Here is a 16,057-nt window from a genome sequence, read left to right as displayed (position 1 = left end):
GAATATTATATATCAACAATTAAAGGAACTAGGTTTGTGGCCAAAAAAAATTGTATCCAACAAAATTAAGTATAATATTAAGAGGGGGTGGACATTCAATGAACTGCCATGCTTTCAGGATTTTTGTTGCAAACAAACTTAAACTCAATAGAAAATTTGACATAACAACCAACATCAAAGACAATTTCAAGGGACTCCATAAAAACAAACTGTTTTATTTATGGAAATGTAAACCATAGCACTAAGATCGTCTTTACTAATTGGGTAGTCCAAAAGAAAATTGGGGTAGAGCTGAGTATGATGTGCTTCTAAAAAGTAAAGCCATGGGACAGCTAGGGGGCGCAGTGGATAGAGCACCCCCACCATCCCTGAAGTCGGGATGACTGCGTTCAAATCTGAGCTCAGACATTTAGCATTTCCTAGCTGTGTGACCCTGGGCAAGACCCAATTGCCTCAGGAGGGAAAATAAATAAAAATAAAAAGTAAAGCCATATAGGAAAAGGTAAAAAAGTAATTGTTATGTGAATAAGGCATGAGAGCAAGAAGGAAGACTGGTAGTTCTAAAATCTTACATTGAGAATGGGTTAAAGGGGAAGCAATACATACACACATATACACATACCAAGAAAAGTATAAGATCCTCCAAAATCTATAAAGAAATAGGAGGGGGAAAGAAAGTGGAGTATAGAAGGGTGTATAGGTTAAAGAGAAAGGGATGTAGAAGGAGAGAGAGAGTACAAGGACAGGGTACAGGTAGGATTTTTGAATGAGGCGTGGAAGGTTTAATAGTAAGGCAAGTTAGCGGGTAGAAGTAAAGTGGAAGAGTTAGCAAGGGTAATAAATGAAATAATGCATATATATGCATATGTGTGCATGTAAATATGTGTATATATGTATGTGTGTATATATCTGTGGAGTGAGGAAGAGACAAAATATTTCTGTGCTTAAGGGTAGCTTTCGGGGAAGTAGGAAAAGGGGGAAAAAGAATAAAGTAAAAAGGGGAACATCAGAAAGCAAAAGAAAACCTACAAGGAGGCAAAGAAAAGGTAGACAGTTTCAATTACAGTGTGCTTTATTCTATATATTTTATAGAAATGGAAATTTATTGTTACATAATTTGGATCTTTTCCTATATTCTGATATGTGTAAGACAATGTTTATTTTTTTGTTTCTTTTTTTAATTTCTGTTTCAATTTTAAATAAAATAAATACAGAAGAAGTGGAGTATAGAAAAGGAAAGGTGTTACTAATTATATCAAGAAGCAAAAAACATAAATAGAGTACGTTTTGTATTATGTTAGGTCAATAGATCTGGTAGAAGGCCTCCATAATGGGTATATTTTCCATGGGATATTTGCAGGAGAATATGGACTAGAACTATGTATGATGAGGAATGAATGCTTTTTGGTCTTCACATTTGGAAGGAATACTCACATTAGTGAGATCAGAGGTCTTTTTAAGTATTGAATATACCCAAATGAATTCCTTTCTTCTTCTACCCTCATATCCCCTGTGTTTGTTTTAGAGTGACTAATAACTAGGGAATTGATACCACTACTCTTTACTGTTTCATTAGAGAGCCAAATATGGTAATTCTCATCAGCTAGTTTTTCTGTCTTCTTCAAATCCCTGTCCTCATTTGTCCCTATGATTTAGGCAGGAGTTTTTTTTTAATTGGAAAAAAATTTAGTTGAAACTCCTTAGATCCTTGATAATGTCTTCCCGTATTCTTAATTCCTATCTGTCTCAGTCCATCTCTTTTTCTCAGGTTTCACTATTACCATTTGGAATTGGTTGGATCATTGTATTGTTCAGAGTAGCCAATTTTTTGAAACTTGATCATTATTACAATGTTGCTGTTGTGGTGCACAGTGATCCCTCAGTTCTTCTCACTGCAGTTTGCATCACTTTCTGAAACACTCTTCCCCCATGCTTATTTCCTATAGCACAATAATATTCCATCCCAATCATATGCCCCATCTTGTTCAGTTATTCCAAATTGATAAGCATCCCTTTGATTTGCCACCACAAAAAAGCTATTATAAATATTTTTGCATATGTGGATCCTTTTTTTTTTTTTAACCTTTTTGGACAGAGAATTGCAAATTAAAACAGTTCTGAGGTACTATCTTACACCTATCAGATTGGCTAAGATGACAGGAAAAGATAATGATAAATATTGGAGGGAATGTGGAAAAACAAGACATTGATACATTGTTAGTAGAGTTGTGAATTGGTCCAGCCATTCTGGAGAGCAATTTAGAACTATGTCTAAAAGGCTATCAAACTGTACGTATGCTTTGATCCTGCAGTACCACTACTGGGTCTGTATCCCAGAGATCATAACAAAGGGAAAAGGACCCCAATGTGCAAAAATGTTTGTAGCTTGTGGTGGCAAGGAATTGGAAAATGAGGGGGATGCCCATCATTTGGAGAATAATTGAATAAGTTACGGCGTATGAATGTATATGAACAAATTATTGTTAAGAAATGGTGAGTAGGTTGATTTCAGAAAAGCTCGGAAAGACTTACATGAACTGATACTGAGTGAAGTGAGCAGAACCAGGAAAACATATACATCAATAGCAAGATTGTGTGATGATCAGCTATGACAGACTTAGCTCTTCTCAGCAATTCTGTGATCTAAGACAGTTCCAAGAAACTTAGGATGAAAGTGTCAATTGCATCAAGAGAGAGAACTATGGAAACAAATTAAAGCATACTATTTTCACTTTTTTCCCTTTTGTTTTTTTCTTTCTCATGGTTTTTATCTTTGTTCTGATTTTCCTTTCCCAACATCTCATGTAGGAATGTTAGAAGTGAATGTACGTGTATAACCTATATCAAATTGTTTGCTAAGGGAGGGAGGAAGGAATTGAGGAAAGAAGAGAGGAAAAAAGAACTCATTTTACAAAATGAATATTGAAAACCATCTTTATGTGTAATTGGAAAATAAATAATGTTTTAAAAAACAATGCGTCAAAGGACATACATACTTTTATAGCTCTTTGACTATAAAATTCTTACCAAACTCTTGCTTAATCTCTTATTCCTATATCCAATTTTTCCTGTACTGTTCTTGTATGTTCCTTTAACTCAGGAATTCTTATTGGGTTTGGATCCAATTAGCCTTTTTCTTTGAGGCTTTGTAACAGTTTTCACATCATTGTCTACATTTCTGTCTTGGATTTCCTGGTGTAGTAGCTTTTTTATGGTCAAATTCTTTTTTGTTGTTGTTGTTGTTTGCTTTTATTTTCTAGTCTGTTTCTTGATTTGGAATTTTATGTCAAAGTTGGACTCTGCTCACCAAAGATGAAGAAGCATTATCTCAAGTTTTGCCCTTTTTCATGCTGCTATTTGCAAAGCTAGTTCTGTGGGTCCATAAAGTGTGTGTGCAATGTAGAGAGAGGTATGGTCATTGCTGTCCTGATCTGCAGTCTGCTCTTAATCCAAAAAGAGACTCTGATCTCCTGTAGCCACAAGCATAGTGTTCCTTTTAACTTGGAATTGTGACTAGGACTCATCCTCTCTTGTGAACAAACCTCTCCAGCCTGGGACTACAACTCAGAACTGTGTATGTGCAATAAAATTGCCAGTTAGTGCTAGCTATATCCGGAGCCAGAAAAAGGTCTCTTGTAATTTTGTGTGTGTGTGTGTGTGTGTGTGTGTGTGTGTGTCTAGTTGTCTGAACCTCTCACCATCTCTGGTTTGAGAGCTCCCAAAGTAGGTGCTGTTTCTTCCAAGACTTTCACCTTGAGTCATATTTCTCTTGCCAATTTCATAAGTTTTCTTAGGATAGAAAAATGCCTCATCCTGTCTTTTTGTTGGCTCAGATGCTCCAAATTTTGTTTTAAGGCATTATTTTTAAAGTTATTTTGAAGAGGAGTATTGAGAGTTCAGCTGAGTTGCTTCTAATGTGCCATCTCTTGACTATTAGAAAATAGCAGTTTCAAAACTTTTGGTATCTAATCTTTTTCTTATCCACAGAAAATATATTAAATTCATTTGAAGAAAGTTATATTGTGAAACAGTTTTATCAAATTTGGTTTTGGCATTTTCTTTTGATTTTCCTTATAATTTGGAGTTTACTAAGATGTGTGGTTCATACTCTTTATCTAATTTTTAGCTTCACTTTTTATCTAGGCCCAACAAACTCCAAGGAAGAAAGTGAATCCTGGAGAAGAAAGGAGGAAAATGTTTGAGGTATAAAGCCAACTATTGCTTATTTTTAAGCCACACAAATAATTTTTAAACAACTAAAAATCTTTGCAGTACAAAATTAAACCTTCAAACCTTTCCTCCTTATTTCTTTTCACCAAAAATCTTTAACTTTTTTTTTTTAAACCTCTTTGGGCTTGCTTCTATTAATGGAGTACTTGACTTTCCTGATGGAAATATAAAGAAGGAATGAATATAGTGACTACAATGATACTTTATTTTCCTTTAAGGAGTTAGCATGGAGGAGAAAATTAGAATATCATGAAAAAGAAAAAAAAAACACAAAAGGAACAGATAGACTTAGGTTTCTTTTTCTTTTCCTTGCTTTACTGATATAGCCAATGTACCATATTTCTGATGGTCTAAAGAAACTATCTTTTAATTGTTACAGAGTAGTTTTTTGAAACAAGAACGTATGAAAAAACAAGATAAGGAAAGGGTAAGAATAAAATTCCCTTTACTTTTCTGTAATACATTTTTCTCATTTCTTCAGGAATACATTTTTACTTCACATATGACATTTGTTTCTTAAACAAAATATTTGAAACTGCTCTTTCTTTTTTTCTTAAGATGGACCGAATAAATAGGGCCAGGGAACAAGGATGGATAAGTTGTGGTGGAAGTGGTGAAGTTAAGGTAGGCAGTAGATGTTAATATTTAATCGGATAATTGTTGAATTACAGTTAAAATTTAGTCCTGAAATATGTCTCTTGATTACTACCATTTAAATAAAAATGTATTCATGATTGATTCACAATTAATCCTGTGAAATATTACTGCAGCTATCATAAAACTTTTTTTTTTTTTTTTTTTTTTTTTTTGTCTTGGCTAGATATATTTATTTCTAATATTGTTTGATTCTTATTGGTGGATATGTGAAAATGGTGATGTTTCTAAATTGTACTCTGGAGACCTGTAGCAAATTGATATCTTGTATTACTCATGAATTTTTAAACTTGGATTATATGATGACTCAGTTGTTTACTACAGTATTAAATCTCTTAGCTGCTTGTTTGGGTATCCCGCCTTCTTAACATTTGCTTCCTTCTGTTACATTCTGTACATTCTAAAAAATGTTTTAATGGTTCCCCTTTTTTTTTTTTTTTTTTTTTTTTTAAAACAGCACTATTATTGATTGATAATGCCTCCTCTTTCCCTTTCTCCAGCTTCTATCCTTCCAATTAAAAACTAAGAAAATCTTTTAAAAAAATAAGTGTAGTCAAATTGGCAAATCTATTGGAATAATAACATACTTCACCTAGAAATTCCTATTATTATTAATGTTAATTATTAAACATTGTTTATTAAATGCATTTATTATTTATTATAATATATTATAGGCCTTTTAATTCCTATAATTTATTAAGATAATCTATAAATTATCAAATATCAAAAATTATAAAACAGACCATTTTCATGAAATAAATTATTAATAAACTATTCTCTCAAGCAATCTTCTAGATTGCTAATTGAATTCATCCAAACCTTCATAGATTGTAATGTATATTACCTGGACTTTTTCTAAATGTAAAAATAACAGTATATAGTGCTTTACATGTTATTTTGTTTGGTTATATAGAGAAACTGTATGCTGATTCATTTTAATTGATCAATAAATATTATGTTCTGGGTAATGTGCTATGTGCTGCCAATATAAAGTCAAACATGTGACATTCTAAAAAAGAACTATGATTCTGGTCAACAGAACTGAAAATGTTTATGCTGAAGAAGGACCAAAAAGCAATGACATTAATGAATGTGGATGAAAAAATTATTAAATAAAACATTGGTGATTAAAATACTAAAATGCAATAAAAGTATTCATGTCTGCCAAGTAGGATTCATACAAGGCATTCATCCGTATCCTGAGTCTTTGTAATCAAATAAATAAGAAACTAAATGTTCAGTCAGTTAATACACATTTATGAAGCTCTTACTATGTGCCAGACATTATCCTAAATGCTGAGGATACAGAAAGCAGCAAAAGACAGACTCTGTTTTCAAGAAGTTTCACAGTTGGGAGGACAGCATGCAAACAACAATATGCAAAAAAGATATGTATCATATTCATTGGAAATAATCATTAATGGCGATTTTTTTTTAGGAAGTAAAACTTTTCTGGAACTTGAAGGAAATCGGGGAAGTCAGAAGGTAGAGAAAAGGAGTGAGTGTTTCAGGCATGAGGGCAGCCAGTGAAAATGGCCAGAGTTTGGAGATGGATTCTCATATTTAAGGTACAATCAAGAGGCCAGGGGATTGTGGAGTACCTGGAAGAAGTAACATAAGGGACATTGGAAAGGTAGGAGGGCGCTAGGTTATGGAAGGCTTTAAAAGCCAAAGAAGGAAGTTTATTTTTTATCTTGGAAGTGATAGGAAGCCCCTGAAGTTTATTCACCAGAGGGATGACATAGTCTCAGTTCTCTTCAGTGACATATGAGAGAGGATAAGGGAGAGGGAGCTGTAAGAAGTTTAAGGAAGGATGAAAAGATTTGGAGAAGGTAATGTGAGGAATGGGGTCTTGGGTCAAGAAGTTGTAAAAGTATTACCTTGCTAGGGTGAAGATTCAGTTGAGTTTATGTAGCATGATTAATAGAGCATTGAGGGATCACTTTATGAGTTATTTGAAGGAAGAAAAGATATCAAAGGCATAGAAAAAAATCTTGGCCTCACAACTGAGTAAACTGCAATATTGCTAGCCTATTTGCTTTGCTATTTAATTAAAATTGTAATGAAAATGATATATAATTCACTAAAAAATATAGAGATTGCATGTGCAAGAGAGTGGAACCCTTTACCATATAAAAGTAAAAGTCAAGAACTGAGCTGGAAAATGAGCAAAAAATGTTTGCTCATTTTATAGAACCTTTTGTAAAGTTCTATAAAAAAAGAACCTTTATAGAAAGTTACTTTGGTGACAGGGAAGATCTCAAGATGACAAAGTCAAAACCACTACATACAAAGCCTCAAAGAAAAATGTGAATTGGTTTTAGGCCTAAAAAGAATTCCTGGAAGAGTTCAATTTTAAGAATCAAGTAAGAGAGGTAGAGAAAAAATTGGGGAAAGAAATAACATGAAACAAGAAAATCATGAAAAGAGTCATCACTGGTAAAGGAGGCATAGAAAAATGCTGGGAAAAAAATATCTTAAAAAACAGAAAATGGGAGAGGATTTTGGGAAGATATCAGAATAGGTCAGAAAATTCTAAGCTCCAGATTTCTTACACAAACAAGACAAAATTGTTGCCTAGAGAAATGGAGAATGGTAAAAACAAATAAGAATTGGGCAAAACGGGTCCTGAAGAAAGATGGTTGGATGGAAGTTTGTTTGTAAGCACCTCAGGTTAGTTCTGCTAAAACAGCAAGGAGAGAGTCCTGGAGTTAGCTGAGTTGGGAGGTAGCTTCAGCCATAGCCACAGGAATTTTTACTTGTGGGGCAGTGTGGTGCACAGGCCTCTGCTGATGAGGAATGCCAGACTCAGCTGAGTTGCTGAGAGGAGGCCTGAGCAAGGAGGAATTGCCCTCCTAGTAAGGGTAGAAGTAGTGGCGCTGATGCTGATGACTGCAGACACATAGAAGAGGGGGTAGAGTTTTTGGTTTGGGGTTCTAGGTCAGAGGGGAGAACTGGAGGAGGAACTGAGGTCAGAGGTACCATCCCACTCATACTCCAGGACTAAAGGAAATTATTACATCAGCAATCAGCCACAAATTGTTTGTTTTTAACTTTTATTAATTTTATTTCAAAAAACAGAAAAGGAATATAAAATAAAATGTCATGTGCCCAGCAGAACATCAAGGAAGATTCCAAAATATATAATAATAAATGACCAGTTTAAGAAAGGAATATAATATTCATGATTATATTATATTCATGATTATCCCTCTTTTCTTTACTTCCTTTTAGATTGTTCTTTTGTTCTCTGCTGCAAACTTTTTACTTTATTTGTTCCCCTCCCTTTGATCTCCCCTGTCCCCCAAGCAAATTATAGTTAAGAATATATTTATGTATGCACATATAGATATATACACACATGCCCCCTCATCTCTTTCCTATCCCTGTTGACTTTTTGCTTTAATCCTCAATTCCTTAACTGCCTTACAATTACTTAACTTCCCCCCACCCTGCTTCTTCCTTCGTCTTCTTCCCCCACCTTTTGCTTCCCAGCTGCCTATTACTCTCTCATTTCTTTATAGATTTTTGGAAGATGCTGTACCCTTGTGTAGTGTTGCCTATTCAACTCATTCCCAAGTGATTAGGTTTTCAGAACTATAAGCTCTCTTCCTTCCTATAATGCCTCTATGTCTATTCTTCCTCCACACCTAATTTATGACATAATTACTTTTTTTTTTTTTACCTTAACTCTGCTTAAGTCTTTCTTTTGAATAGCCCTATTGCTAATGCCAATCTTAATCATATGGTATATATTTCCCATATGAAAAACATAAACATTTTGTTCATGTTGTGAGGGATAGAAAATCCTATCTAAAAATGACTACTCAGACATCACTCATAGAAAAGCAGAATTATTTATTAGAATCTCGAGAAGCAGACCCCATCCTGGTCTGTGAGCCAAATTCACAGCAGGAGAGAGCCAGAGCCTTGAAAATGCTCACAGCTTGTATACATTTCAGACAAAGAACCTCCAAAATCCCACCCTCCATAGGTGTTGATTGGTCCCATAAACCTTTATTCCCCTATTTGGTCAGTGGAATGCAGCAGACGAGGTGATTTATAGCCTCTTTGGCCACGTATATGTTCCCAATCTCTTCTTTGGACAATGGAATGCAGCCTAGGCCTTCGCATGACTGGGGCCTAGTGGCCCAGGTTTACATTAGCTAGCAATCTCTGATCAACATGTGCTTAATCTCTAAGTTCTTCACCATATCTTACTCCACACAATGTTAAGTTCCTTGAAACTAATTTTTGATACTGGCTTTTAAAAGTTAAATTTTCTGTTGAGTTCAAGTTTGATTGATAGAAAGTCCTACAGATTCATTGAATATCTTTTTTTTTTTTTTTTCTCATTCAACATTATGGATATTTTTGCTGGGTGTGATATTTTTGGCTGCAGATTTAGTTCTAATTGCTAGTAGATATGATTCCAGGACCTGTGGAGGAGTCCTGTACAATTCTCACTGTACATCAACTGTGTTTGAATTGTTTTTTTCTTGTTTCTTGCAAAATTTTCTCTTTGATCTGGGGGTTTCAAGATTTGGTGATAATGTTTCTATGTTTTCCACAAAGGATCTCTTTAAGGTGATGATTGGTGGATTTTTTTTTTTTTTTTCTATTTCTACTTTTCCCTCATGTTCTTTCACTCCAGGACAATTTTTTTTTTAAATTAATTTTATAATTATAACATTTTTTGACAGTACATATGCATAGTAATTTTTTACAACATTATCACTTGCAGTCACTTCTGTTCTGAATTTTCCCCTACTTCCCTCCATCCCCTCCCGTAGACGGCAGGCAGTCCCATACATGTTAAATGTGTTATAGTGTATCCTAGATACAATATATGTGTGCAGAACCCATTTTCTTATTGCACAAGAAGAATTGGATTCAGAAGGTATAAATAACCTGGGAAGAAAAACAAAAATGCAAAGAGTTGACACTCATTTCTCAGTGTCAGGACAATTTTCTTAGATTATTTTTTGCATTATTGTGTCAAAGTTCTTTTTTTTTTTTTTTTTTTGATCACAGCATTCAGGCAGTCCAATTCTTATGTTTTCTCTTCTTGATCTGTTCTCCGGATCTGTTGTTTTTCTTATGTTTCACATCCTATTCTATTTTTTTCATTCTTTAAAATCTGTTTTATTTCAGAGAGTCAGTCTCATCTTTGAGACTACATATCTCCTTTTCTAACTGGTTAACTTCTCTTCCCCCCCTCCCCCATAATCTTGTTTTTCTTGGACTTTTTTTTTTTTTTTCAGTTTTCCCTCAATGTTTTTCATTTGATTTTTAAATTAAATTGATAACTTAAATTTAAATTTTTTGAGTTCTTCTATAAATTCTCTCCAGGCAGAGAGCCATTTAACATTACTCTTTGGGGCAGAAACTTTTATTTATTTATTTTTTACTCAAGTCTCTTCCCCTGAAGATGACCCTAGGATTTTCTGTTTCCAAAAGAAAGTTCTATGGTTGGGTTCTTTCTTCTTTGCTGGCTTTTTTTTTTTTTTTTTTTTTAATGAGAAGTATTAGTGTAAGCACCTCTAATCATGGGGTAGGGGATGGTGACTCTAGTTTCACTTAAGGTCTTCCCTCTGACCTAGAACCTCAGACCAAGAGCTTCACCATCCTGCAACAAGAGCGTTCCTGCTCCATTGCCTCAGCACTCACCAGATGTGCTGCTTCCTTCTCACCCAGAGTCAAGGCTCTGTAGCGCAGATGAATTGGCATTCCTAATTATCCAAGTTTCCCTCAGCCTGACCGAACTCAGATCCCCAAGAATTCTCAAGAATTCAAAAGATGAAAGTTCTTGTTCCTGCTGTGGCTCCAGCCAAATTCAGTTAGTCTTAGGGGTCCCCCCTTGGTGTTTCTGTGGAACTAGCTGGAAGGTATGTGCAATTCACACTGGTTAATTGCCAGCTTGGAGTCAGTCTTTGAATCTTTTTTGGCTTAGAGCATGAGAACCCCTGTTTTACCCCAAGTCCTCTTGATTTTTCACCAGTCTATGTTTGTCCTGAGTCACAAATTTGTTCTGTTTGTGGGGGAAATTTGAAGAACTTGAAATTTACTGATCTATATTTCACCACCTTTCCAGAATTCTCCCCAATCTACCATAAGTTTAAAAAAAAATAAAAAATGAACAGGCAGAGGAGAAAGAACCTAACACAGAAATTTACTATGGGAATAGGGAAAAAATGAATTTATCTTCAGAGGAGGATACTGAAGCAAAATAAATAGATAGATAAATAAATAAACTTTTCTTACTTCAAAGAATAATGCTAAATGTTTCCCTGCCCAGAAAGAATTTAAAAAAGACTTTAAAAATCAGATGAAAGAGATTGAGGAAAAACTAAAAAAAAAAAAAAAAAATTCCAAGAAAAATGAGATTATGAAAAGAAAGTCAGCTGACTGAAAAAAGGAGATCCAGAATCTTAAGGAAGAAAATGACTCCTTGAAAACTAGAATGGAGCAAGAAAAAGCCAGTGAAGTTATAAGAGACCAAGAAATAATAAAACAAAATATAAAGAATGAAAAAAATTGAAGAGACTATGACACATCTTGTAAGAAAAATGATCTGGATAACAGAACGAAAAGAGATAATAATTAATAATTAAGACAAAAGGAATCTTAACACAATAATACAAGCAATAATTTTTTTAAGGTGAAAATACTATGTTGTGACCCAGATTCAGTCCCCATACTCCTCTGTCTGGATGTAGATGCTCCCATCACAAGTCTAGTGGAATTGGCCTGAATCATCTCATTGTTGAAAAGAGCCATGTCCACCAGAATTGGGCATGATGTTGCTCCTGTGTGCAATGTACTCTTGGTTCTGCTCATTTTCCTTAGCATCAGTTCATGTAAGTCTCTCCAGGCCTTTCTGAAATCAGCCTGCTGATTGTTTTTTATAGAACAATAATATTCTATCACGTTGATATACCATCCCTTATTCAGCCATTCTCCAACTTAATGGTCATCCAGTTAGTTTCCAGTTCCTTGCCACTCAAAAAGGACTGCTACAAACATTTTTTCATGTGTGAGTAAGAAATAATTTTTAAATTATCCTGAAGTATTAGAAGAAGAGAGGAAAGTAGAAATAGAAAAAAATTCACCAGTCACCACCTTTAAAGAAATTCTATGAAGAAAACCTATAAGAATATCATAGACAAACCTCCAGGTCAGGGAGAAATTTTAGGATTTTTGTTGCAAAAAAGATTCAACTTAAATTTAACATTAAAAATAAGAATAGAACAGTTGGTTAAAAAAAAAAGACACAATTTAATGAAGAGAAGAACTTAAAAAACAGAAATGGCCACATGAAAAAAAGATATACAAAAATTCACTAAAGGAAAAAAACGTCAATGAAGAAAATAATCCTTTAAAAATTAGAATTGGGTAAATGGAAGTTGACTCCATGAGATATCAAGAATCAATAAAAGAAAATCAAGGTGATAAAAAATAGAAGAAAATGTAAAATATCATTGGAAAGACAACTGAACTGAAAAATAGATCGAGAAGAATTATACTAAATGAAAGCCATGATTAAAAAAAAAAAAGTCTAGATATCATCTTTAAAGAAATTATCAAGGAAAACTTCCTTGATATTGCAGAACTAAAGGATAAAATAAAATGGAAAAAAAAAATCCAGTAATCAACTAAAAGAGATCCTCAAATGGTAACTTCCAAATATTGTAGCCAAATTCTAGAGCTCCTAGGTCAAAGAGGTACAGTCATCCAAAGAGAAACTTTTCAAATATTGTGGAGCCACAGCCAGTATAATATAAGACTTAGCAGCTGCTTTCTACATTCAAGGATTGGGGAGAGGATGCTTATAATATTCTGGAGGGCAAAGGAACTAGGATTAATACTCAGCAAAACTGTATAAGCTTTAAGGGAGAAAAGTGAATACTCAGTGAAATAGAGTATTTTCAGGCATTCCTGATGAAAAAAAGCAGAGCTGAATAGAAAATTTGACTTTCAAATACAGGACTCAAAAGAAGCATGAGAAGGTAAAGAGGAAGAGAAATAATAAAGAATTCAAAATTATTGACATTCCTACATGGGAAGATGATACTTCTAACTCCTAAGAACTTTATCTCTATTAGGGTAGTTAAAAGGAGTATTCATAAATGGAAAGTAGAACCGTGAGTTGAATGTGATGGTATAGTTAACCTAAAAAAAATCAGGAAATAAGAAAAAGAATGCACTGGGAAAAGGGGGAGATTCCCCAATTGAAAAATGATCAGAGGATTTAAACAGGCAGTTTTCAGATGAAGTAATCAAATATCTATAGTCATAAAAAAAAAATGTTCTAAATAGTTATTGATTAAAGAAATGCAAGTTAAAGTAACTCTGAGGTACCAACCCATACCTATGCAATTGGCTAATTTTTAATTTTTTTTTTTTTATTTTTTTGAGGCTGGGGTTAAGTGACTTGCCCAGGGTCACACAGCTAGGAAGTGTTAAGTGTCTGAGATCAGATTTGAACTCGGGTCCTCCTGAATTCAGGGCTGGTGCTCTATCCACTGCGCCACCTAGCTGCCCCTACAATTGGCTAATTCAACAGAAAAGGAAAATGATAGACACCTGTGAACTGTTAATGGTGTTGTAAGTTAATTGAGCCGTACTGGAGAATTGTTTGAAACTGTGTCCTCAGAGAGATATAGAAACATGTATATTTTTTAACCAAGCAATACTACTGCTAGGTTTGTATCCCAGAGAATTTTTTTAAAAAAAAGTTTAAATGTATAAAGATATTTATAGCATCTCTTTTAGTGGTGGCAAAGAATTAGAAATTGAGGAAATTGGGGAATGGCTTGATGAGTTGTGGTTGATTGTGATGAAATATTATTATGCTATAAGAAATATTGAGCAGGATGCTCTTAGAAAAACCTGGACTCACATGAACTATGTGAGTAGAATCAGGAGAACATTGTACACAGTAACAACCTTATTTATTTCATGATCAACTGTGAAGGACTTAGCCATTTCCAGCACTCAATGATCTAAGACAATTCTGAATGACCTATGATGAAAAATCTGGTCCTTCTCCAAAGAAAGAACTGATAGAATTATAATGTACAATGAAACATACTTTTTTTTTTTTCCCACTTTACTTTTTGGAGGCTTTTTTTTGGCTTTTTTTTTTTTTCTTTCACAACATGATTAATATGGAAATTAATGTTGATTCATATTAATGGAAATATTTTTGTATGCTACACATGTGTAATCTATATCAAATTACTTCCCTTCTCAATGAGAGGGGAATTAAATGAGGAAAGAAAGGAATTTAGAACTCAATTTTTAAAAATGAATGTTAAATTGTTTTTACATGTAATTGGAGAGAAATAAAACATTAGATAATTCTTTCAAAGATCAATATATATGGGCAAAATAAATTTTCATATAAATATCTAGAAGAATAAACAGGTTTCTGGAAGAATTAGGTAGTAGGCCTCAAAGAACCTCTTTTACAGTTAGAGATACTTAAAAAGGAAATTAAAAAATTAAGGATTTAAATAAGATTTTATAAAAATTAAATGCAATGACTGGCAATTGCTGATTGGCAGTAATAAGATCTCAAAGCCCAATAAGGAAAAGGAGCAATATTAAACATATATTTTATTTTATACATAAAAATTGATGTTTAATATGGCCCTTTGAAAATCATATTAAAAGATAAGCGATCCTAGTCCTAACTTGATTCCAAAGAATTGGTGCGAGAAAGAACAAATTATAGAAATAATAATTCCCCCCCCCCCCCAGGCTGGGATTAAGTGACTTGCCCAGGGTCACACAGCTAGGAAGTATTAAGTATCTGAGATCAAATTTGAACTCGAGTCCTCCTGAATTCAAGGCTGGTGCTCTATCCACTGCGCCACCTAGCTGCCCCAAAATAATAATTTAGCTAGAGGAAAAATGACAGCAGTGAGACAACATACAGAATCTTGGTGTATGCAGCCAATGTGGTGGGAGAATTTGTCTCTCTTTTAACACTTTAACAAAAGAGAAAAAGAACAGATAGATGATTTTAACATGAAGTTAGGCAAAACAAAAACAATATTTAAAACCCCAATTAAATACCAAAATAAAGATTCTGAAAATAAAAAGTTATTAATAAATTTGAAAGCAACAAAAAATTTTTAATTAATAAAAATAAGAATTGCAGGGTTTTCAGTGTCAGATTTAAAAGTATCAAAATTCAAGTATTACAAAATATGAAAAAAAAGAATTCACAGCAAATGTACAAGTAGATGGAAAGTGAAACAAACAGAATTAGGAAAACAATACAATACCTCTAGCATTTTTAATTTTGAAAGACTTAAGAACTCGGATCAATGTCACAAGCAGTTTATATCCGGAAGAAAGAAATTCTTAACCCCTCTAATCTTGCAGCAAAGCTTTGAACAAGAGGTATAGAAGGAGACGGGCTTTCTGACATAGCCAGTGTGAAAACTCCAGTTGCTTGACTTTATACTAGTTTGTTATTAGAGAATGAATGCCTTCCTTTAGGTTGAGGAGTGAGACCAAGGAGAATGATACCAGGAAAAAAAAAAAAAGTTAAAGAAACATTTGTAAATAACACAGTAGAGAGCACAAATTTCAGGAAAAAGATATCAATAGAACAATGACCTTGTAAACATATATACTTTGGGGGCTTTTTTGCTTCTTTGTTTAAAGCAAGCTGTATGGAGAGATTCTGTTTCATCTCCATTTCTTTTTCTGTTCATTGAATATGGAAATGATTGCGCTGATATCTATCATATTTAAAATAAGTGGAAAAGAATATTATTAAAACTATAATTGGAAAAATATATACAAGAAGCTTTAAAAATTTTTTGTTTGGTACTGTGAAAAACTAGAAGAACTTTTCATAAATTGGAATTGGGTGAATTGTAACATATTGAGGGAATATTATGGAACCACAGAACACCACAAAGTAAAACACAAAGAAATATGGAAAGGCAGTTGTTTTAGTAAATAAATCAGAATTAAGGTAATGACATATACATTGACTATATATATTTATAATAAAAATGCATCAAAATTTAATTACACCAAAATAAGAGGTCAAAAGGGTCCTTGAAAGTTTATGTAAACTATTTTTTTAAAAGATAGGTAGTATTTATCTATATTTTATTAAAAATAGTTCATATTTCATTTATTTGTATGT

General features: G+C 33.5%; 1 protein-coding gene across 19 annotated transcripts in view; it reads left to right on the top strand.

Moving 5' to 3' along the window:
• The window catches only part of NEK1 (NIMA related kinase 1), a 156,897-nt gene that overhangs the window by 59,888 nt on the left and 80,952 nt on the right, over positions 1 to 16,057 (top strand). For 13 of the 19 annotated variants that reach the window (XM_074276478.1, XM_074276474.1, XM_074276476.1 and 10 more), the window contains 3 exons: positions 4,144 to 4,203; positions 4,610 to 4,657; positions 4,789 to 4,854. The exons of 4 other annotated variants lie outside the window; for them this stretch is intronic. In XM_074276478.1, the coding sequence (XP_074132579.1) occupies positions 4,144 to 4,203; positions 4,610 to 4,657; positions 4,789 to 4,854 (174 nt within the window). The remainder of the gene's footprint in view (positions 1 to 4,143; positions 4,204 to 4,609; positions 4,658 to 4,788; positions 4,855 to 16,057) is intronic. 2 more of the 19 variants (XM_074276475.1, XM_074276469.1) reach the window with 1 other exon arrangement.

This window comes from Sminthopsis crassicaudata, chromosome 6, assembly GCF_048593235.1.
Source record: "Sminthopsis crassicaudata isolate SCR6 chromosome 6, ASM4859323v1, whole genome shotgun sequence".
NCBI lineage: Eukaryota > Metazoa > Chordata > Mammalia > Dasyuromorphia > Dasyuridae > Sminthopsis > Sminthopsis crassicaudata.
The sequence above is the reverse complement of the archived record's forward strand: the minus strand, read 5'-3'. Positions and strand labels throughout refer to the sequence as shown.